This window comes from Aricia agestis, chromosome Z, assembly GCF_905147365.1.
Source record: "Aricia agestis chromosome Z, ilAriAges1.1, whole genome shotgun sequence".
In the NCBI taxonomy this organism is placed as follows: Eukaryota; Metazoa; Arthropoda; class Insecta; order Lepidoptera; family Lycaenidae; genus Aricia; species Aricia agestis.
In genome coordinates this window covers 16,414,601-16,440,799 of record NC_056428.1, presented here as the reverse complement: position 1 = coordinate 16,440,799, position 26,199 = coordinate 16,414,601, and the positions used below count along the sequence as shown (strand labels likewise).

The following is a 26,199-nucleotide window of genomic DNA, read 5'->3' as shown; positions in this document are numbered from 1 at the left end:
TTTTCTGTCGGCTGACAAAATCGAAGTCTCAGTCCGTATTTTGTTGTTTTATAAGGAACATCTGTAGGTTCATGGATCCTTATAAAACAGCAAAATAACAATATGTTTAGTTTAGTTTGGGTGTGGAACCTGACAGACCGACACACAGAGAGATAAAAAGTAATAGCGTTCTGTTAAAATAAATTTTTGGCACAGGAATCTAAAATATTAAGTAAGTATCTAATATGTATGTTAAAATTATTTTAACGAAGGACAGTGCATCTAAGAACTGTTTCTCTTGAAAGGCTGCAGTAAACTGCGAAATCTGTTGTTGAAACCAGTTGAAACTGGATTATATATTTTGTGACTGCAGAAAATAATCTTATCCATACTAATATTATAAATGCGAAAGTATCTCTGTCTGTCTGTCTGTCTGTCTGTCTCGCTTTCACGCCAAAACTACTAAACCGATTGCAATGAAATTTTGTACACAGTTATTCTAGAGTCTGAGAAAGGACATAGGCTTCATTTTGATGTGGGAAAATATCTTATTTCCATGAAAATATCGATGAAACTATCCATATTATTATAAGTGTGATTAGTGATTACTGATTACTATAAATTTTGCATGCCTATAGTTATTAGGTAGAAAGACTGGAATCCTGTATAATTATTGTAACATCTTTTGTAACGGTACTTTCTGCAAATAAATGATTCTTATTCTTATTCTTAAACTGAATTCGCATTGCGCGTTGCCAGCGCTCATCCCGGGGGTCCTGGGTTCGAGTCCCGCAGGCGGAACAAAAGTTTTAAATGTTCCTGGGTCTTGGATGTGTATTAAAATAAAATTTCAAAAATCTTAAATATATTTTATGTATTATATTATAAAAAATCCAGGAATATATCGATGCAATGAACATTTTAGTTTTAATACGATTCAACAGATGGAGTTTTATTTTTTACTTCATTGTAACATAGAACTAATCATACTTATTAGTTATTATGTTTTTGTTCATAGTTTTTAATACGTTAGAATATTATGTTTAATAATATTATCACTTGGTATAATAATAATCAATCTATCTTATCTTATAGAACTCCTACTGCATTTCTAAGGAGTTCGAGTGTACCGTGTTGGCCTATATTCCATCCAGAAAATATATCAATGCAATCAACATTTTAATTCTAATATATGAAAACAGATGGCGTTTTATTCTTCACTTAAATATATTTTATGTATAATATTATAAAAAATCCAGAAATATATCGATGCAATGAACATTTTAGTTTTAATACGATTCAACAGATGGTGTTTTATTTTTTACTTCATTGTAACATAGAACTAATCATACTTATTAGATACTAGCTGTTGCCCGCGACTTCGTCCGCGTGGACTTCAGTTTATAAAGCGCGATTTCAACAAAATTGGTGTCAAAAGCTTTTATAAAAAAAACCCTGGTACCCATTAAATCAATACAGCTGTGCAGTGTGCACACAATAAGTATTTCATTTTTTTATATTAAACTTTGTATTTTATGCCAAATTTTAAAGCTTATTTAGCCCCCCAATTACACAACTTTACCCATAAACTATTTATCATTGATAGGTTTAAGGTTACGTCACTACACAGATAAAGTACTGAGTTATTTAATACCGTAGAATAGATATAACAATCGAAAAAAATCGAAACTTAAATGTAAGATGATACCACCTCTTATAGAAAGACTTTTGAGCAAGCGTCAGCGCGATGTAGTAGACGCACGGCGCCATCTATTATGAATTTTTGGAACTAACTTAATTTGAACAAATTTACGCATTTTCACCCCCTGACAACCCTTTTTTCCAGTAAAAAAGTAGCCTATGTACTTTCTCAGGCTTTAGACTGTCTGTATACAAAATTTCATTACAATCGGTTCGGTAGTTTTGGCGTTTGGCGTGAAAGCGAGACTGACTGACAGACAGACAGACAGAGATACTTTCGCATTTATAATTTTAGTATAGATTATGTGCACACTGCACAGCTGTTTTTGGGTATTTTGATTTATTAAGGGCCGCGCTACACCAGAATGGCAGCGGCGAGGCGAGCACTTTCAGCGCTGCCATTCCAGTGTAGCGCGGCTCTAAGAGGGGTACCACTTACCAGGGTTTTAAAAAGTTTTTAAATTTGACACAAATTTTGTTGACACCGCGCGCTATAAACTAAAGTCCACGCGGACGAAGTCGCGGGCAACAGCTAGTATATTATATGAAATTCTCGTGTCACAATGTTAGGCCGCGTACTCCTCCGAAACGGCTTTACTGATTTTAACCAAATTTTATATGCATATTCAGTGGGTCTGAGAATCGGCTACTGGGTACTGGGTAGGTACTTTTAGGGTTTCGTAGCCAGATCGCAAAAAATGGAACCCTTATAGATTCGTTATATCTGTCTGTCCGTCCGTATGTCACAGACACTTTTCTCCGAAACTATAAGAGCTATTCCATTGAAACTTGGTATGCAGATGTAGTCTGTGAGCCGCTTTAAGATTTTGATACAAAATTGGAAAAATTATTGAAAATTTTAGGGGTCGCGATAAATACAACTGAAACAAAAAAACATTTTTAGGGTTCCGTACCTCAAAAGGAAAAAACGGAACCCTTATAGGATCACTTTGTTGTCCGTCTGTCCGTCTGTCAAGACCCTTTTTCTCAGGAACGCGTGGAGGCGTGAAGCTGAAATTTATATCAATTACTCAGGTCTACTGTCCCTTGAAGCTGTGAAAAAATCAAACTTCTAAGCCAACGCAATCAAAAGATACAGCCGTTTATGCCGCAAATTTTCGACACTTGCAAGGGAATCAAAACCTACAGGGTGCTTCCCGTGAACTCAGAATCTTGAAATTTGGTACGAAGCAACGTCTTATAGCATAGATAAAGGAAAAATTACGAAAACCATAAATTTTTAGTTACATCACATAATATATTTTTTTTTAATAATTTTAAACTTACTACCCATTTCCTCATAAACGCGTAGAGGTATTAAATTGAAATTCATACTAAATACTCAGGTCTATAATACCTTTAAGCTGTCGGAACCCTCGGTGCGCGAGTCCGACTCGCACTTGGCCGGTTTTTTTCATCTAACCTATGCGTGTGGGGTATGTATGGATAGGTCTTCAAAAATTATATTAAGGTTTCTAAAATCATTTTTTATTACCTGAATAGTTTGCGAGAGAGACTCTTCCAAAGTGGAAAAATGTGTGTGTCCCCCCTCTAAATTCTGAAGTAGGGGTACCATGATAAGTCTAAAAAATATATATGATGTACATTACTATAAAAACTACCAACGGAAGTTGGTTCGAACGAGATCTACCCAGTAGTTTTTTTATACGTCATAAATGGTAAACCTTAATTTAGCTTTCATATCAACTGAAATATGAAAATAAATCAAAAACCTCTTAATTTCATAAAAATAAACCTTATTGCTGCTGCCCTTCATGGGCGAGTCCAACTCGCACTTGGCCGGTTTGTTATATTGATAAGTGCATTTGTTGAATACTTAAATAATAGTAAATTAATACAACTCGAGACTGACTGCGACCATTGTTTGTGCGACGTGATAGCGATGGACGTTGCCATGGTGGCATACTTATTTAGTCACTTCAATAAAATAATACGGGTGAAATACTTTATATGGCAAAGAAACGTTTGCCGGGACAGCTAGTTATAATACATATATTATTATTTATATTATATTGTAGTATTTAATTGGCATCGCCCAAATATAATGATGCCACTCAGTCTGTGATGAACGTGAGATGGTGTCAAGGTGTCTTGTTTCACAATATGCAGGTATGTAGGGGCTGCTTCTGTTTTGCCAAAATATGTGTCTGAAATTTCGTTAATTATCCATGTACTAATTTTATAAATGTGAAAGTGTGTCTGCCTGTCTGTCCGTAATACTTCTACATGCCTAAACCGCTGAACCGATATAGCTGAAATTCGGAATAGAGATACTGTCGGCGCGTCCATCTGATTTTCTGGCCGAATATACCCCAGCGGCCAACATCGGGCGCGGTCCTGCGGGAGTCCCGGGAAAGGACTTATGATGATTTTCATTCCGAAATAAAATATAAACAAAAAACTTTATGAAAAAAAGCTTTTATTTAAATAAGTCTAAAAAGAAGAAAATAAGATTCTACTTAAAAATTTAAACTATTCAGTTATAATCCTCAATATATTATACAATTTGCATGATAATAAAAGCTTGTCGCGCGATTTGTAAATAAACTATAGTACCAATTTATATATAACTGAGTGAATTGATATTATATTTTTATTTTAATAAATTTTTAAAGTACTGATAGATTGTTAAGTCTCACGACAAGCTTTTATTATCATGCAAATTGTATAATATATTGAGGATTATAACTGAATAGTTAAAATTTTTAAAAAGAATCTTATTTTCTTATTTTTAGACTATTTAAATAAAAGCTTTTTTTTTTTTCAAAAAGTTTTTTGTTTATATTTTACTAGCTGTGTCCCGCGGTGTTACCCGCGGTTACTTGATTATATCATAAAATACTATGAAAAGAACGGTTTATGGTAGTGATGATGATTAAGATGAAGGTAATTTGTATAGTAGTATGCTTTCCGCTCTTAAAACAACGTCGAAACTCCCAAACTTGTATCTTTAAAGAGTCAGGAATTCTCTTAGCACCTTCCGAACCATGGTATACCTTGGTGCAAAATCTTACTTGTTGGTAGCATATGCTTAGAATACTGCTCACTAAACCGAAATCAACATATATTTCCATATGAATTTTGAGGAGTTCCCTCGATTACTTATGGATCTGTTCATCAGGTCACCATTTTTATGAGTATGGTACCAAATTAGAATGATAACCTATACACCTAAAGAAATTTTTTGAAAATCGGTTCACAAACGTCGGAGTAATCGTTGAAGATAAAAAAAACTAACATAACACCTCCTCCATTTCTAAAGTCGGTTAAAATTGTAGTCTATGTGTTATTCTGATTAGGGGTCGCAATACCGGACCATTTAAGCGAAACCGGTATTTTCGGTATTGGCTCCAGACCAATACCGGTAATCCGGTATTTTCGATATTTCTGGGATTTAAGCTAAAGTTTAAAATTTAGTATAATAAAGTTAGTTTGCGGAGGAAAAATAACTAGGTACGTAACTTGAATTAATTTATCTTCTAATTAAAATAAAATTTTCAATTATTATTTGATATTTAATAAGTACATTCAGGATACATCATTAATTTCATAAAATTTGGCCAAGTCAAATCTACGAGTAACTCACTTTAAGATCTCACATATTTTAAATAACATGAACTATTATAGGTATCCAATAGGTAAAACAAAGAAATAGAGTTTAATACTTTTTCATAATGTTATTTTATTTCTTCAAGTACTGTATAATATTTCGATTTTGTATAGAACCTGGCATTCATTTAGATCTCAATTCTTTCTGCAGTGAAGCCCACAGCCAGGCACATAATTTCTATATTGAACTTGACTCTCCTTTTTAATTTTTTTAAAATATAAAATAAGGGGAAAACGAGCAAACGGGGAAAGCAACTACCGTTGCCCATGGACATTTGCAACATCAGAAGTGCTGCAAGCAGGCGTTGCCGGTATTTTAAGAGGGAATACGCTCTCTTCATGAAGGTTTGCAAATAGTCTGGGTCCGGAAATACTGCTGGTGACATTCGTTCCAGCGTTTTACAGTGCGCGGCAGAAAGTTACTCGAAAAACGCATGGAGGAAGACTGCCACTCAAGGTGATGAGGATGGTAAATTTTTCGCGTGGATCGATGGCGAAAATTTGCAGGAGGTATGATTTAGAATAAATTCTTCAGAGTGAAGCTACATCTCGGCGTAATTCCAAAGGTTCCAGCTTGTTGAAAACACTATGGACGTCAACAATTCGACCGGTCCTTCGTTGGATACGATGCAGAGGGAGCAGTTGGTATTTTGGCGCCCCTGCCCAGGGATGAGAACAGTAGGTGTTCCATATGAGGCAGAACCTGCGCCTTGTAGAGTTGTAGGCGTTGGTCCGGACCGAAATACTGTCTCGCTCTGTTAAGAACACCAAGCTTCTTCGAGGCTAACTTGGCCTTGCCCTCTAGATGATATCGGACCTGGACTTCGCTTGATATGTTTATGCCAAGTATTTCAATGCTAGGGGAGATTGTTAAAGAGGTGCCCTCAAAACAAGGATATACGACCATTGATGTATAAAGTTGTAGTATAAAGCTGTGGCTGATAAAAGATCCATTTAATGTGAATATTTTTGAAACGTACTTAAGTATTAAGTACTTATTTAATAATTATGATTACCTATAAATAAAAAGTGCGTAACTTTTTCTATTTGTATTTGTTTTTTATTTATTTATTACTAAAACCGAAAATACCGAAAATGCCGGTTTTTGTAAAACGAATACCGGTTTTAATAAGACCTAAATTTGGCCCGGTATCCCGGTATTTTCGAAATTCGGGATCCCGGTTTGCGACCCCTAATTCTGATGTATAAGCTATATTATTGTAAAGTTTCATTAACATTCGTTCAGTAGTTTTTGCGTGAAAGAGTAACAAACATCCATACATCCACACATCCTTACATCCAAACAAACTTTCGCCTTTATAATAATAGTAGGAAGTAGGAAGTAGGATCATCTAGATTACTGCATGACTAAAAAGTTAAATTACACTGAAAAAAGTGACCGGATTCAACCGGGCATTTTATGAAACCTGGCTGTCAGTCACGTCATTTCACGTCACGTGACGTAACGTCACGTCACGTGACGTAACGTCACGTCAAGTAAGGTCACGTAACGTCACGTGAGGTCACGTAAAGTCACGACACGACACGTAACGTCACGTCACGTCACGACACGACACTTCACGTCACGTCACGTCACGATAAGACACGACTTGAATATTATTTTTCAATTTACTCTCAATGAGGCTTTTTATTTGATACCCATATTGCGGAAGTGCATAAAAAATAACTATACCCGTATCTTGGATGAGCCGCCATATTGGATGTAGAATGACTTTACATTCGTTTTTGGGTTACTTTCAATGAGCCCTTTCATTTGATACCCATATTGCAGAAGTGCATAAAAAATAACTATTCCCCTATCTTGATTCTTGGACGAGCCGCCATGTTGGATGTAGAATGAAATCACATTCGTTTTTGAGTTACTCTCAAAAAGCCCTTTCGTTTAATATCCATATTGTAGGACTGCATAGAAAATAATTATTTCGCCATCTTGGATGGATTTAGCGTGATGTCACATACTATATCGTGCATGGTCATCCAAACTAAACGCGTATGCAAAATTTCAGCTCAATCGGTTGAATATATCTACCTTAAAATTGAGTTCCAAAATTCCACCGTAACATACATACATACAGAGCAAGTTAAATAAAAGCTTTTAATAAAAATGTACGGTTACATATAAACGAATTTTGGCGCAACGGTCTCATTTTTTTACTAAATATTACCTGCAACTTTGTTTGCAAAGATAATATTGGTATATTTTGCGGTGACTATAATTTTTGGTGATGTGAACTATTGCATGTCTTTTATCAGGACTCAGAGTTTATATCCATACCTACCATCTAAGTTCCTTTATTCTTTTTGTTCCTTGTTACTCCATATCACATTTCATCGCAATCGGTTCTGAGTTATTATCATAAAGAGGTATTACAAGTAATAACCACTTAATATACTGAATCGATAGATAGATGGTCCAGACTAATACACAAAAATACGCAAGTTTGCGTATTAATAACAATATTATTAGTAGGTATGTTTTGGGAAGAACTAAACCTGGTACAAAACGTCCAATGGAATGTATGGAAATTGGAATGTTGAAAGGCGAAGTGCATATTTGAGTAAAAATAGTTTGATTGTACCTAAATTGGGTCAAGTAGAAACAAAAAATAATCTTAATAGTCTTAGAATACGTCCCTAAAAGCATAATATGTAGATCGCATCTTTAGGTTCTTATTCATTGACCGTGTACTGTAGGATCATCAGACATCTCCGCGCGGATGACTCGGTAGTCGGTACATGGCGTGTGGGTCGCATCTGTCCGCGTGTCATGTCGTCACTCGTCAGGCACCCGTCACTCGTCACTCATCGCCCGCGTGATCTATCGAGATGTGACGTCAATGTCATTGTGCCGAATTTGCGAATGCACTCACAAATATTATCTATACTAATATTATAATTCTGCAGAGTTTGTTTGGTTTTTTTTTTTTTTAAATAAGGGGGCAAACGAGCAAACGGGTCACCTGATGGGCTTTCCATCAGGTGACCCGTTTGCTCGTTTGCCCCCTCTTCCGTCGCCCATGGACACTCGCAGCATCAGAAGAGCTGCAGGTGCGTTGCCGGCCTTTTAAGAGGGAATAGGGTAATAGGGGAGGGTAGGGATGGGAAGGGAATTGGGGAGGGTAGGGAAGGGAATAGGGTAGGGGATTGGGCCTCCGGTAAACTCACTCACTCGGCGAAACACAGCGCTAGCGCTGTTTCACGCCGGTTTTCTGTGAGAACGTGGTATTTCTCCGGTCGAGCCGACCCATTCGTGCCGAAGCATGGCTCTCCCACGTATAAGTTGTTTGTTTGTTTGTTTGAACGCGCTAATCTCAGGAACTACTGGTCCGATTTGAAAAATTTTTTCACTGTTGGATAGCCCATTTATCGAGGAAGGCTATAGGCTATATTTTATCACGCTAAGATTAATAGGAGCGATGAAATAGAGGAAAATGTTGAAAAAACGGGGAAAATTATATGATAGGGCTTATTTGAACACGCTAATCTCAGAAACTACTGGTCCGATTTGAAAAATTATTTCAGTGTTAGATAGCATATTTATTGAGGAAGGCTATCTTATATATAAAAATGTATTTTCAAATGTGTTAGTCGCGCTAAAACTCGAAAACGGTTGAACGGATTGGGCTGATTTTAGTCTTAAAATATTCGTAGAAGTCCAGGGAAGGTTTTAAAGTGATACGAAGTTCACCGGGACAGCTAGTTATATCATAACTTCATAGGTTTTTAATTATGAATTTTTGATTAAAATTTATATCTAAGCTGAATTCATTTATGAGCTCAGGAACCCTACATTTTTCCTTGATGAAAACACTGACTTCTCAGTATTTTCATACCAAACGTTTCAATTAGTTCAGCGCTTTATAAGTGATTGTACCAGATAAACACTCAAACTTTTATATTTAAAATATCAGTAAGTACAATACATATTATCAATTAATAGGTATATAATTAAATCATTGCTTTCTGACGCTGACATTTATTTGAGGGAGATTTATTTATCTCCATGTACGCTGTTGGTATCCACATGTCAGATGTAATTTGATGAGGTGAGGCATTTTAAGATAACTAGAGATCGCCCAATGGTCGAAATTCGACCTTAGTTTCAACGACATTAGGACTACTACGTTTAAGTTGTAAAAAAATATTTACCTTATCATATATTTTTTTTCAACTCTCGTCTCTGGGACTCAGCTGATCTCAGACTGGCCGTGTAAGCATTGTCTAATAGTATCTAAGATTCAATAAAACTATAATCCATTTTCAATTTGTCAACTTGTTGTCAACAGACTTCAACCATAAATAAAAGAGTATAATTCGTATGTTTAGGCTTGTCACTCAAAAATCTGTCATTTGTCATGTGTGTGTGTGTGTTGTAGTGTGTGTAATGTTTTATTTGTTAAAAAAAATTGTGATAAAAACATAATTTCAAAATAATTTTAGTTCGATGCACTCCTTCACCATATAAACTATAACTGTGCAAAATTTCATGCACCTACGTTTCCCCATTTTTCGTAAAAAGGGTTACTAAGTTTTTCGTTCGCGTATTAATATTATGATGATACACGGAGGCGTCGCGAAAGGCATTTATGAGCTAAATTGTCCAATTATTTAGTTGTACAATTTCGTTGGATGTAAATTGCAATGTGCGACCTCGCATAAGTCGCTATAGCTATTGGTATACTATGCGATTTAGTTGGGTAACTTGAAATTGTAAGTCTGCAGTCGCTCTTACCAAAATCTCTCAGCGTTTCTATTCCAGACAAAACCCCCTATTTTAGTATTTCAGTTTTTATTATTAGTGATGATAATATTTTAACCAGCTCATGTCAAGTTACAACGGTTAAAAGGCCGGTTAATTGCGGTGAAATGGGTCGTTTGGAGTAACCAGTTAGCTTTTGTCAGCCTGTAGTAACTAGTAGCTCTTCACGCGAGAACCCGCCGCGCGAGTCCCATTATCTTCGATCACTAATATACCATTACCCATACAATTTGTGACGAATGTTTTAATATAATGTAGCTGGGTTTTGTAATGTTCTAGGCCTATTTACCTACTATTTACCATACTTGATATAAATTAATATGAAGGCTGGACATAAATAATTCAAGTAGATATAAAAAATCTTGAAGCCGTGCTTCTGCACGAATGAGCTGGCTCGACTTGAGTACAGCCTTACAGAAAACCAGCAAATTGTTTATTTTATCATAAATGAGAATATATGTTTTCTAACCTTTTCTAACCGACTCCCAAAAAGGAGGAGGTTATTATTATATTCGTCTGTATATTTTCTAGTTCATTTTATAATAAACCTTCACGAACACTACCATCAGCCTCAGCCATGCATTTGTTCTCTGACAATACTTAATCAACTGTTTACCGATATTTTAGGATGAAAAGAACTTGAAAAACTATTTTAAAATAAGTAGGTATGCATAACGTGTTATTCTCTGCAAAAATCGACGGTACCTAAACTATAACGCATGACATTCGCCCGACGCGAGACGACAAAAATTGGCAGCGGAGCGCGGACCGTGAGTGATTTATACAAGGATTTGTGCGAGAGGAACGACCTGAAAACATTGCTATGACCTGTACGATGATTCTACTGTTTCAAAGCAGCATGCAGCTTTGTTTCTTGTTCGAAGCATTAGACTGTTTCTTGCTATAGTAACTAACTCTCACACCGATTTAGAACGCAAAATTAAGAAACACCTCGATAGCTATTGGTCCCCAGAATACGAGTTTTAACTTTTAAAGATCATTCGAACTCGCCAGTAGAAATGAATAGTTCATGAAATAATTTTACGAGGGAAAAGGTTCCTGTGAATTGGGCCCCAGGCCAGTTAAGCAGGAGTAATTTTATAGTGTCCAAGTGTGCGCAGTACACAAGAGCACTCTCTATTCCTTTACTCTCATAACCCAGTGGGACGGAGGACCGACATGATATGGAGAGATCAGGCACAGCAGGCACTGATGTAAAAAGTCAGTCCTGTGCCGCACAGGACTGACTTTTTACATGCCCATCCGACGCATGGATCATCTTACTTGTCAGACAAATTCAAATTCAAATTTATTTATTTGCATGAATGTACATATAATAAAGGTCTTAAAAGTAATAATATTAGCTCTATACATTCTGCCAGTAATGTGGCGTGCAAAGTCATAATAATTATTATAATATAGTTCACTTCATATTATTTACATTTGAAATTAAAGTTTAAATCACAGTCAAGTTATGAATAAAAGTATTACATTAATGCTACGAATAATAAAAACTAAGGAATCGTAACTCCCATACTATTACCATTTTAAATTTGGTTCCTTTTGATCTGTCATGTAACGTCAGCCTCGTACCGCTCAAGGTCACCTAAATATTGCAAATGTATTGAAATGCGTATCTAAGGTACACTTTTTTGACAAGTATTGTGGAGCATGTTTTTTGACGGAGTTACTTTTCCTTAGTTTTTATCATAAACCTATAATGCTAGTATATATTAAGTCTATGGTTTTTATTATTCGTAGCATTAATGTCAATAAATATCAAAATATAGTATTATGTCTAGACTCTAGACTATTAAATGTTATTTTTAACCAAATTTCAATTAAATAATATGAGATCATAATATCATATAAACAATTAATAAATTATAACTTATTCAGTGTTAACATTAATATAATTTTTGTTCACGAAAGAGATCGTCGACACTGTAGAAGCATTTATCTATGAGATATTTTTTCAACGCATTTTTAAATTTTTGAATGATGTCTAATTCTTTGATAGCCTGTGGTATTTTATTGTAAATTTTCGTTGCCATTCCGAAAATATTCTTTCGAACCAGTGAGGTTTTATATTCAACACAACATAACTTATGGTCGTATCTTTTAGTATTGAATCGCATAAAAAATGAAAGGTTTGTTCTTACAAACACAGCTACTTCATAAATATAAGGAAATGTAAGTAACTTATATTTTTAAAATAAGGTTGGCAACTCTCTATTGTTCGTATATTTACTATAACTCTAATACATTTCTTTTGTGATTTGAATATATCCTCACGCATTATGGAATTACCCCAGAATATAATATCCATATCTGAGAGTAGATACTACGAATCCATGGTACGCAGCTAGTAATGCTTTTTCATTAGCTACTTTGGAGATCGTAAATAGGGCATAAGAAAACTGATATTTTTTTTTACAAATGTGATCAGAGTGAGCTTTCCATTGGAGGTCTTTTTCTATAAATATTCCTAAAAACTTTGTGACTTCTGTATCGGTAATTTTTTCTCCATTATAATTTATGTTTAAGGAATTTATTAACAGTTTTCTTTGTTGAAATTTCATTATTTGAGTTTGCTTAAATGTATCATTAAATTGTTTAATTTTAACCAATTGATAATATCATTTAGGCTTTTATTTATATCATTTTCATTAATTTTAATGTCATTACAAATAAAAACTACAGTGCTGTCATCTACAAATAGCCTATGCTCAGTTTTTGTTTTTGTACATATACTAGTTAATTGGGTTACTTGGATACGATCGGTCAGAAAAGATTTTATAATGTTTAGGACATTACCTCTTACTCCATATCTATTTAATTTTTCTAAAAGTATGTCATGTCGTACATAGTCAAAAGTTTTTGAAATATCCATGTAAAGGGCTGTAACTGGTATCTTTTTGTCACAATAAGGTGATCAGCCACCCACACCCTCAGAGTCAAGAGCCGCGTTCTGTCTTACTCCAGCAGGAGACATCATAATATGCGCCCGCGAATGATCAGCGGGGCTAAAATGGTCGCCTTTGAGAATCATATTATGAATCACAATATGATTCTTCTTTTTTAAATCGCAAAATGGTCACTCTGCTTGCAATAAATCATCCTTATTAATTACAAGAAACTTACCAATACTGTAGTAACACCGACATATTAACAGCAAGAATACAATCCACGATATCACAACAGGTGCATCTTCCACTATCATTTCCATATTCAATCACATATCAATCAAAATCAGAAGAACCCGGCAAAAACAAACATGTGGGTAGATGCTGGTACGTGACACTAATATGCCTGGCACTCGAAGCAAAAGTCATTCTATTCGTGACGATAATTTCAAAAAACTATTCTCGTCGTATTTTGCCAAATATTCACTCGGTGCAATTACACAAAATATGTTTTGTTGTCCAATTTCATTTTCAATATCGAACGACGCTTCGCACTAATTCGATTTTCGAATCGAATGACATAATTTTTTTTTACACATTCACGACGAAGGACATTTGCGTTATGCCGACCGAAATTACTTTTATGTACTTTTTTTTTTAATTTTTAAATTTGGAACAGATAACAGCGCGCTGCGATCCCGTGTGGTAGACTGACCTGCGTCGGCGCATGTGTCGACGGCATTGCTCTTGAATGATAACGAAAATAAAACCCGCCTCCCAAGGAGTGTGCCTACACGAACAAAAGCCCTTTTCACAAGTGTCAATAGCCCTTAACATTACCATCATAATAGACGCCGAATATTGAATCATCCGCAGGTCATAGGACGCATTACGCATCGTTAGTTGACCTTTCTTATTAATACTTAGTAGGTTCATTTTATTAATGATAGGCGCTATCTTATTATTAAATCATTTGATTCACAGATATGGCAAAAAAACTGTGGTGAAAAGCGTGGACAAAATTATGACGTAATCGTAAGTACTTCTGTATTTTTACTTTCTGTATTTTATAGGGCCAATTTGACCTAATTAGACAGGCACAGTAATGTCGCAACATTCTCTTGTTTTAAGATTTCCGGTCAAAACATAGTGATTAGTGGAATCACAACATAAGTAGGTAAGTAGTTTTTACGAGGGAACAGATGAACATATGGATGTTCATACCCGCATACATACATACATACATACATACATACATACATACATACATACATACATACATACATACATACATACATACATACATACATACATACATACATACATACATACATACATACATACATACATACATACATACATACATACATACATACATACATACATACATACATACATACATACATACATACATACATACATACATACATACATACATACATACATACATACATACATACATACATACATACATACATACATACATACATACATACATACATACATACATACATACATACATACATACATACATACATACATACATACATACATACATACATACATACATACATACATACATACATACATACATACATACATACATACATACATACATACATACATACATACATACATACATACATACATACATACATACATACATACATACATACATACATACATACATACATACATACATACATACATACATACATACATTACATACATACATACATACATACATACAGGCCAAAATCACAACCCTCCTTTTTGCTTCGCCGTAGTCGGGTAAAAATATCCTGAATTTTAAAATATTTGGTCGTATCTAGGGTTGCCACCCGTACTTTATAATAAATATCCTAAGATCTGACCGTAAAATCCTGCATGAATCGTATTTTCGATCAAATATTTTAAAATAATCTTTAGAACGAATAGAATGGATTAATGTTGGGTTGCCTTGTTAAAAGTAGCCGCAAGTACCTCTAATTGAGCAAAATGAAAGCCCGTAATACAAACTTGCGTGTATTCAATAGAAACGTAAGAACTAAGAAGGAATGACATTGAGGAATGACAGGACACTACGCATAAAAATAAAAATGCATGTTAAATAAAAATAGCAATCTTGCGGGTTCTCGACATCTTCAAATAATGCCAGGCATAATAATTGTAGGCCTGAACATTTGTCTTAAACAAGAGTGATGGCAACCCCAGTTTGCGGCTATCGTGCAACTGGCAACAATTTATGTACAAAATACATAAAACTTTAATTTTGTACCAAAATTATTTAAAAAATCGATGCTTCAATTTTGATAAAGAACTATGTCTGTTTACAGGCTGGCAACCCTAGGTTGCGGCCGACTTAGAGCTGGCAAACATTTTTACCTTATTTTGTCTCGTCATTTTCTTTGAAATGATGTAAAATTTACTGAAAAAAATAAACATACAAATTATGCATTTATCTCATGAACATTAAACTTAATTAAAGGTACTTGCGGCTACTTTTGACAAGCCAACCCAACATTAATCCAGTCTATACGTTCTAAAGATTATTTTAAAATATATTTGATCGAAAAAAACAGATTCATGCAGGATTCTACTTATATAAACTTACTTATATAAAATGCTAAATAGTGGACATTCGCAAAAAAGTTCGATTTTGGTGTGGAAAAAAATACCATCCGATAGATTTTAAGAGGAGTAACAATAAATCCTTATTAGGTTTTTTATAAAAATGTATATTTAAGGAGAAAAAAAATAATTACGAAAATGTTGTATGGGAAAGAATCTATAAATAGATTTTTTGCAAAAACTACTAAGTCATTCTGGTTCATTTTTGAAACAAGTAAAGTTCTAGTGGTATGTAAGTGTGTGTGTGTAACAATTTTTATTTTATTATAATTACAATATTTTAGTCAGTAGTTAATTTTAGTTTAATTTTGTTTTTGCTATCCATGTTTGTAAGTACATATAAGTATTGTTGCTTTTTAAGGACTCGTTTTATATATTATATTACACCCATAAAAATTTTCGTAATTTTTTTTTGGCCCTAAAACATCATTTTTGTACAAAACTTATGAAGGATTTATTGTTACTCTTTAGGAAATCTATCAAATAGTTTTTTTTTTTTCCACACCTAAAAAGTAAGTAAAATTATTTCAAAATTTTGAACCCTTCTACTGCAAAAGGCTGCACGTAAATTTTCGTATTTTTTTTTCTTAACCTTACATACCACTAGAACTTTACTTGTTTCAAAAATGAACCAGAATGACCTAGTAGTTTTTGCAAAAAATCTATTTACAGATTCCTCCCCATACAACATTTTAGTAATTATTTTTTTCACCTTAAAAAATACATTTTTGTAAAAAACCTAATGAGGATTTATTGTTACTCTTTAGGACATCTTTCGAATAGTATTTTTTCCACACCTAAAAAGTAAGTAAAATTATTTCAAAATTTTGAACCCCTCTACTGCAAAAGGCTGCACGTAAATTTTCGTAATTTTTTTTCTAAACCTTATATACCACTAGAACTTTACTTATTTCAAAAATGAACCAGAGAGACTTAGTAGTTTTTGCAAAAAATCTATTTATAGATTCTTTCCCATACAACATTTTCGTAATTAATTTTTTTCACCTTAAATATACATTTTTATAAAAAACTTAATAAGGATTTATTGTTACTCCTCTTAAAATCTATCGGATGGTATTTTTTTCCACACCAAAATCGAACTTTTATGCGAATGTCCACTACTTAGCGATTTCGGACCACTGTGTGCCTTTGCAATGTACGCGGAAAAAAATGTAACTATTTACGACATCACAATAGAAACCCCAAAATTAACAGTATTTCTCCACTATTTAATGAATGTTATTATACTTATAAACCTTCCTCTTTAATCACTCTATTTATTAAAGAAAACCGCATCAAAATCCGTTGCGTAGTTTTAAAGATTAATGGGAACAAAGGGACATGAGAGAAAAAAGCGACTTTGTTTTATAATCCCAGAAGAATAAACGGTTCCCGCGCGACAAACAAGTTTTGGCGCAAGTCGCAACAGAGTTGCGGGCGTCATCAAGTACTATACATATAATAAGTATGACAAAAAGTCTCTTTCTTCTCATTGTACTGATGTTGTATATATCAGATATAAAATACACTTCAAATTTGGTGTGTTTATGTTGTTAGATCGTTGAACCTGTGTGTTGTTGGTGTTTTGCGGAAACAGTGACGCCAGCGGCCAGACCCAATTACAGTTCAAACACACTGGAGAGGCGGAGAAAAATTAGGATTCAGAGTAACCTGATTCAGCTAATTTAATGTAACTAATGTTAAACATCTTCAATGTGATTTCGATGCAGTTTGGGTCTAATAAAACTACAAAAATATTATTTTAACATGAAACAAACCTTTGACGCGTTCTGCCGCGATTAAAACACAGGACAAAATTTGCCAAAACCAAATTGACAATTTTAGCCCTGTAATTTTATATAAAAACAAACAATAATCATGTAACTCAATGTAAATCAAAAACAGTTCAAAAGAGTCGTAGTCAACACGTTTCCGTCACTTTACCGACAAATGAAGGACAATAAACTTGTAAATACTGAAAATCTTTGGTATTTCCCGGCGCTCTCGACACAGGCACTTAACGGCCCTTAACTTAGGGCCACAAAGGACGACTCAAGTTAACCCCAAACGCCCTCAAAATTATTCTCAAGATCATCTGTCTCCATTATATTATTTAGGTTACTTCAGAGGCATTTTGTTTTTGGGTAAGGGTGAAATTTTCTTATGGCAGGGGTTCCTTAAATGGTTGCCGTCAGCCTGAGGCTGAGGGCTAAATAAAATAATTCATAGTTAATTTAATATTACGCACTAGCTTAATTGCGATGTTTTAAATGACATGACAATATTTAAAATATGGGTTATGGCGTCCATTATTGACTGTAACAAGAGATACAGTTCATTTGACATTTTGTTAAAGTTAAAGTTATAGTTAAAGTTGTTGCGGTCGTCAAAATCTCGAAATTTTCTCGACAAAACTCTATAAAAATGTGTTATTTCGATGATAGATCTACGCGAGAAAAAATGTTTGTCATGCTAGGGTCAATAGAGATGAAGAGACAAACCATCAAACATCGAGAAAACATGTAGTATGAGATATGTCGTTGGCGTATGCTAGGCAGGCTGGACTAGAAATCCGATATTTTTTGCTGTTTATTTTATCACGCGAGTCCGTGAAAAATTTCATACGTGGGAGAGCCATGCTTCGGCACGAATGGGCCGGCTCGACCGGATAAATACCACGTTCTCACAGAAAACCGGCGTGAAACAGCGCTTGCGCTGTGTTTCGCCGAGTGAGTGAGTTTACCGGATGCCCAATCCTCTAACCCCTACCCTATTCCCTTCCCTACCCTCAACTATTCCCTTCCCTTCCCTATCCTCCCCTATTACCCTATTTCCTCTTAAAAGGCCGGCAACGCAATTGCAGCTCTTCTGATGCTGCGAGTGTCCATGGGCGACGGAAGTTGCTTTCCATCAGGTGACCCGTTTGCTCGTTTGCCCCCTTATTTCATAAAAAAAAAAAAAAAATACGCTTCATTTCCTAGTGGTCCATGGCAGAAAAAGGTTGGGAAATACTGGCTTAAAGTATAAACCGCAGGATGTTACATAAGCACGTTGCCATAGCGACGTCGGCGGATCTCGTGGAATCCTTTGCGAGAAGTTATAAGGCTGCCTCGGGAAAATACCCGCGGGAAATTGTTCGAATTTCAAATTGTTTCCATTATTTGAGAAACTAGCTTATTTTTTTTTTAAATCATAATTCTTATTTACGCCAAGCAACAAATTAGGAAGTCCATCTGGGTACCTACTTAGACTGATTAGCTTCGACAGCTGCTACAGCGGAGATAGATTAAAAGCCTGTGAGTTATGCAAGCCAATGTAAAAAAACATAATTTTAAGAATTTAAGAATTTACCTGTATTACGTACGGGGAAAATTATAATTAAAAAAGGTAGGTACCTACCAAAAAATTTTGTCGCGGTTAAATTACAGAACGCCAATCCTTAATACGCCTTACATGAAAATCGCTGCAACACAATCGCTCGTGTAATCGCACTTTATAGTCCAGGATACCGATTCTAACTATTTTAATTACGGGCTCCTGTAGACACAATATTAAATATATATTAGAGCGTTCGCTGCGTTGAGCGTGTGCTCGGTGCGGCAGCCCGGCGCGGGCGTCTCTCGCAGCGGCCAGTATCCGATACATGGATTTTTTATTGATATATTACCTAGGTAGCCAACAGACGACGACGCCGACGTGTACAAAGGCGTCAGCCAATCAGCCCAATTTTCAAGTCTAGATTGTTGACCCATCGCCCGCGGGGCGGGCACCGCGACGGCTGAACCTCCTCACGCAGCGCTGCTCTATGGGATGACATGAAACATGACGCTTAACGCAGCGAACGCCCTTATAGTCCAGGATCCAGAATATTGTTCAGTTACTGGTTCGTGTAAACGCAATATAGTCCAAGATGTCATTGGCGAAACAAATTAACCCGGGTGGTTAACGTCCGTCTGTTTGTTCATAAACAACACAATATGAGCAAAACTGTTATGATAACAAACAAATTTACGATCAGCCAAAGGTCTCGAAGAAAATTGTTTTCGTCGAATTATACTGTTTGTTTATATCATCTTTCTATCAAAAGGTGACATAATATTTATTAACAGCTATTAACTCAGTTTTATTATTGCGCAAGGCAATTTTTTTTATACTTCAACAATAATTTAACCCATCAATCCCCAAGCGGCACCCGGCTGCCACATAAAAATCTATTTATTTATCTTTACTACTATTATAAATGCGAAAGTATCTCTGTCTGTCTGTCTGTCTGTCTCGCATTCACGCCAAAACTACCGAACCGATTGTAATGAAATTTTGTATACAGATAGTCTACAGCCTGAGAAAGGACATATGCTAATTTTTTACTGGAAAAAAGGGTTGCAATGGGGTGAAAATGCGTAAATTTCTTTAAATTAAGTTAGTTCCAAAAATTCATAATAGATGGCGCCGTGCGTCTCCTACATCGCGGTGACGCTTGCCCAGACTTCTTTCTATAAGAGGTGGTATCATCTTACATTCGAGTTTCAATTTTTTTTTATTGTTATTACTTTTTTACGTTATTAAATAAATCAGTACTTTATCTATGCAGTGACGTAACCTTAAAAGTTAAACCTATCAATGATATAAATAGTTTATGGGTAAAGTTAATTAATTATGGGCCTAAATAAGCTTTAAAATTTGGCATAAAGTATAAAGTTTAATTTTAAAAAATGAAACATTATTCATTGCACAGCTGTTTTGATTTAAGGGGTACCAGGTTTTTTTTATAAAAGCTTTTGACACCAATTCTGTTGACATCGCGCGCTATAAACTGAAGCCCACGCGGACGAAGCCGCGGGCAACAGCTAGTTTATTAATAAAGAACAACCACATCACAAACATTTATCCAAATTGAATATCGATTGTGTCTGCGATTCCTACGATCGAAGTATTAAACAATTGTTATTTAAACTCTATTTAAAAACATTGCTTAAAGTATTCCTTTCTTCAATAGGAGTATTTTTTAATACATAATGTGGGGCAAACTGACAGATTTAACATAAAATCTGTCAGACGTATTTCTTTTATTTTATTAGCAAACGAATGAAGAAGTTGGGGGTTAAGCTTGTATAGGCTTCCGACATGTGTATTCCGTTCTCCTTCCGTTATCAAGGTATAGAAATCAGATTCTCACGTGGTGGGTAATTTTTTTTTTGTATATTGAAATATCATCGGATCTGTCAGATTAAGATAGGGGATGTTTAATATACCCCGAAGAAGCTTCCATATAAAGCACTGACAATTCAAAGGTTAGGTAAGCCTATATGAAAAATAAAGCTTTATTATATTTTCCTTACTAAGCTTCGCAGATATTTTATTTTGCACGAAACTAAATGATTTAGTGCTTGTTGTCTAAAATATATTTATAATTTACCTAAATAAGCAATTTTCTGAATAGATTTTCTTTTTCAAAACTTTAAAATGGCTGCAGTTTCTGAACCCACCGCTAAAATAAAAAACGCTCTTATTTTTTTTTAATCAGTTTTACCTAATGTAAAAAACCTACTAGGTCTCCATGACGCTCGAGTGACTACAAAATTAGCACCTTGCCCTCCCCTACTATAAGCCTACAAGTTCGCCATGCACCTATTAAATATTAGGAAAGCTAACGCTTATAAATTACCAGAAACCAATCAATATAATAATATTCGATTATCTATATAACATTAATATACAACATTGATGTATCAGCAGCAATTAATATGATGTAATCGCATGTTCCGCTTTCACCGCAACATCCATCACAGCATCGACGTTAAATATTTTTAAATTGAAAGTAATTTGAAACACGTGAGTTTTTCATTATGGAATGCCATGTGGAAACACGACAAACTAGAAATGGTTAAAAAAACTTTAACTGTTGTTACTTTTTAAGTGATTCGCAGTAGTGGAAATCCTATTTAGTTGTGAAATAATACGACTTAGCTAGCACGACGGCGTAGCACTTAAGTCGCACTTATTTAAGTATGTAACTCTTGAGCAAATAAAATGAAAATAGTTTTACTAGCTGTTCCTTGTGGTGTTACCCGCAGTTTAAGTGATATATAATAAAAAAAGACTATGAAAAGTACTTACCAATAATAGGGTCAAAACGGGACGATACATGGTTCTATAATGGTTTATGGTTGTGATGATGATGATGATGAATGTAATTTGCATAGTAGCATATTATGCTTTGGGTTCTTAAAACATCGTCGAAACTCCCAAACTTATAACTATAAAGAGTCGGGACTTCGGGAGTGCTCTCAGTACCTTCCGATCCATGGTATACCTTGGTGCAAAATCTTACTTGTTGGTAGCATATGTTTAAAGAATACCTACTGCTCACGATACCGAAGTCACCACATGTTTCTATATAAATTTTGAGGAGTTCCCTCGATTACTTATTGATCCCTTGATCAGGTGGTCATTTATCAATTATTTATGTCAATTATTTATTTTATTTACTTAAATTTTATTATTAATTATAAAAGTTAGTACGGAACCTATCGTGCGCGAGTCCAACTCGCACTTGGCCGATTTGTAAAAATAAAGGTAAGTAAAATTAATTAGTTATAAAGGTAAGTAAGTACTCACCATCGACGTCTGTCGCGGCGGGGGCGCGGGCGATGCGCGACGGACCGCGGCGGCATGGCGGCGTGCACTCCGGTGCTTTCACACGCTGAAAATATACAACATCGGTTACTGGACTTACTGGTGTACTAATTGAACAGCAACGATCAGCATTAGCTGAAGGAATTGAGAGTACAATCTCAGTAGAATAGTGATAATATTATAGATTGGTGGCATAACTTTTAGATCGCTGGACAAAACTGAAGTGTGCTCATAGGCACATCTACGAATAACGTACTATAACTTACAATAACTTGTCATCGTCTTATCACGAATCACGATCAATCAATGAGTTCAATCAATGAATTTACAATATTTCATTTGCCACTAGATGGAGTTGTGTAGCCAGTAGCAGTAAGGTATTTTGTGTCAAATAGACATATGGGTGGTTCTACAAAAATTGGGTAACTTTTAGGGATATTTTGTTTACTGCACTTTTTATGGAAAATTAAGACATCTTTGGGTTTAAAAGATGGGTAGTATAATGAATATATTGTTGCAAATCGGGACAGTCATTTTTTAAAGTAGTTTTTAAAATATTTCGATTTTTCTGAATTTGACTGCCAGAGGACTGACGAGGGTGACACTGTACTGATATATAATGCAAACATATAAGAAATATATGACATTTGTGGCATTTATTAAACGCTTTAAAACTATAATTATATCACTTTAATTATTTTAATGTATCAAGTTCTTAGTAAGTTAAATATCTAAAAATATTTTGTTATAATGCGGGGAAAATACTATCACACCTTTATAAGAATTTTGACAATTATAATAAACTTTTTTTTTACTTTTAAGTACTCTTACTTAACAGGATACATTAATAATTAATATCAACAAACAACAGAATTAAAGTTTTCATTTTTGTCCATCTGTCCGTCAGTACGTCCATCTGTCTATTTGTCTGTCGCCAGGCTATACCTCAAGAACAACGATGGCTAGATAGTTTTTATTTTCACAAATGACGTATAATTGTGTTGCAGCTATAAAAAAAATACAAAAATAAAAACAAAATAAATATTTAAGAGGGCTCCCATACAAGAAACGTAATTTTTGTGCCCTTTTTTGCTCAATGTCAATAATGCAACCAGGCAATTTTAAATACTCTAGAAATACTCAATTTTGTTCTTACTTTAATAATAAACAATAAAATTATAACAAAATTAATATTTAAGGGGTCTCCTATACAAAGAATATACTTTTTTGTCCAATATCCAATGTCCATAATGGCACCAGGTGGGCAATCGAAATGTTCACAAAATAATATTTTTTTTTCTTCTTTAATAGTAGATAATAAAAATAAAATAGACACTTAAAATAAGCTCTCATACGAAAATAGCAATTTTATGGCACGAGGGCTTTGTGCTGGAGACTGACTCGCACTTGACCAATTTTTTCAAGTTAACCGTTTGTTTTCGAGGATTCTTTAACATTTTTTTCTTTACCGTTTCTCCTTTTCTTAAGTACATTTTGTAATCAATGTTTTTCTTTGCTAATTCAGCTTATTTGAAGAGGTACTTTGATTCTCGGCAAGAAAGTCTTTTCAACTTCTCTTTTCTTATTTAATATATTATCCTTAGGTCAAATTTGTCTTTTGTGGTAGGTGACATTATGTTTTACACTAAAATAAATAAACAAATGGTTAACACACCTTAATTGTTGTGATAAAAGTGATCTTAAAGAAAAAAACATCAGTACTCTGGCAACATGTCAGTCCGTTGGCACGATTTCAGGCAAAGGACTGACGCCAAAGGACTGATACTTTTGACATAAATTTAAGATTATAATTAAAGTTAATGTTTCTTTTCGTGTTTTCTAATATCAATATATTAAATTTTTACTAATAATAGTAAACAGTATAGAAATCAAAATAAAATTAAGATTTATAAGGAATTAACGACTTACCCACAGTACTGAGTTTTTGACTGGCCCTGCGCAAGATTATGTCATATCCGACGAGCTAGCACTCATACTGTAATAGTTGCAAAGAAATGCTGCAGTTCTTAGCTGACAATATTACCAACTAAACATAATTGATAGGTATTTGACCATGTAAACGTGTTTTATGGTGAAAATTTTCGCATTTGAAAGTTACACAAAGGACTGACGAATGAAACCTATGACAAAGTTTCCTCTGTTTTTCATTACATTGTAAATATTTTTACGTTATGAAAGTCCTGACATATATTATTACGTACATTAAAGATTGTAATTATATATCTAGTTTTCTGAAATTAATCGTAGAATCTGATGTACAGTCTCTTGATTGGACGTTTTTGGGTTTGTGACAGGCCAAAGAACTGACGTTTTGATGATACTCTTTTAATTTTATACAATTTCTAACTAAATTACGTATCACAAATTGAGTGACCAATTAAAGGAGATTACATACTTTTGAAATTAAGTATAAAATCTTTAAAATATATTGTGATTTAATATATATTAACTGGTGACAGCGAGTTACAAAATTTTTGTAGAATCACCCATATTATGAGAGCTATATCGTGCCATACCATATGACAGCGGGTGGACACGATATACCCTAAGGTTACATTATACATAGCGGCACCTGGTGATAAATGGAATATCAAAAACCCTCATTGCCGGTCCCTTGGTTGACCATCTAGTCTTTGACCGACCCTATAAGTATAGCATGTCCCGTGTTCGCCAGCAACCGTCCCATTAACTCCTGGTTATACCAAGACCGAAATACATAATATGCGTATTCCTTGTACATTTTTGTCGCATTGTACGCGGTTAATACGAGAGCCAGGGTTGTTATACAGACCAGCCAGGGATAGAAAACTTATGGAGTGGCACCCAACACAATATTTTGGTCACGCCACTAGACTCTCTTGGATTAAATCGTTTAGTAAATATTTGCTTTACTTTTTAAATACTTATTTTCTATTCCACATGATGAAACACACAAACAACACTTTAATCTTGTCCCTCGATTAATACTAGGAACGTTTTATTTACTCTGAGCAAAAATATTGCGTTGAGTGGTTCAGATTTAAGTACTCTCTTGGCACACGTAACACCATACTGAGCCCGAGACGACTTATGGTGGGCTTACATAATATACATTTTATATGGTTACGGATATAATAACTTAGTGAACTACATGATAACATCTAGCTGTGTAAAACTTCGTTCGCAAAGGAACCATATAATTATTATTGCGTGATAGAAGTGATCCTACATCCCTTCCTGGACCTCCAAACATAGCCAGTTTAGCTTTTTAAGTGTCTAGATAAAACAGATAGACACAATGGCATTTAAAATATTAGTAGAGTAGACAGAACTAAGTTAGTTCTGTGTAATCTGATATTAGTGTGATAGCAAAGAATACATTTCACCCAAACTGTTAATTACTCTTGTAAAATTTTCAATGAGTCATCAATATAAAATCGCTTACTTTTAGATGATACGTCTGTCAGTCATTTCAACTTACCGGCTTAACGCTAGTCTCCTTGAAGTAAATGCGCATGGTCACTCACATTCGCCTCACAAACTTTATGTTTCACATAAAACTTTGAGCACTTGTGATTCCCCGGGTGCTAAATTGTCCGTGTCTAATCGCTTAACCTTTTAAAACGAAATGATTCTAGAATCTAGAAATGCTAGGAGAGATGTTTGTTGTCATTGTTAACGTTAAAAATATTGGAAAATGCACATATTATAGATTAAGTATTAAGGAGCTTTCGTTTTGGACAAAAACAAGGTTTGGAGCTAAACTGATTTCAGTGATTATAAGAACATTTAAAGAGGAACAATAAGTTATATATAATAAGGATCCTTCAATAAATTAACTGCATTTTCTCAGCAGCAGTCCGAGCGATTTTAAACGGCAATAAATCTGGAAGTAGCAAATGAAAACATAACAGACATTTTCACCCCAGGACAATT

At 34.6% G+C, this 26,199-nt stretch overlaps 1 protein-coding gene across 7 annotated transcripts in view; it reads right to left on the bottom strand.

The window, feature by feature from the left end:
• The window catches only part of LOC121739025 (supervillin-like), a 246,601-nt gene that overhangs the window by 168,561 nt on the left and 51,841 nt on the right, over positions 1 to 26,199 (bottom strand). For 5 of the 7 annotated variants that reach the window (XM_042131332.1, XM_042131333.1, XM_042131336.1 and 2 more), the window contains exon 4: positions 22,246 to 22,330. In XM_042131332.1, the coding sequence (XP_041987266.1) occupies positions 22,246 to 22,330 (85 nt within the window). Of the gene's footprint in view, positions 1 to 13,234; positions 13,588 to 22,245; positions 22,331 to 25,744; positions 25,861 to 26,199 lie in introns of those variants that run through there. The other 2 variants (XM_042131337.1, XM_042131338.1) reach the window with 2 other exon arrangements.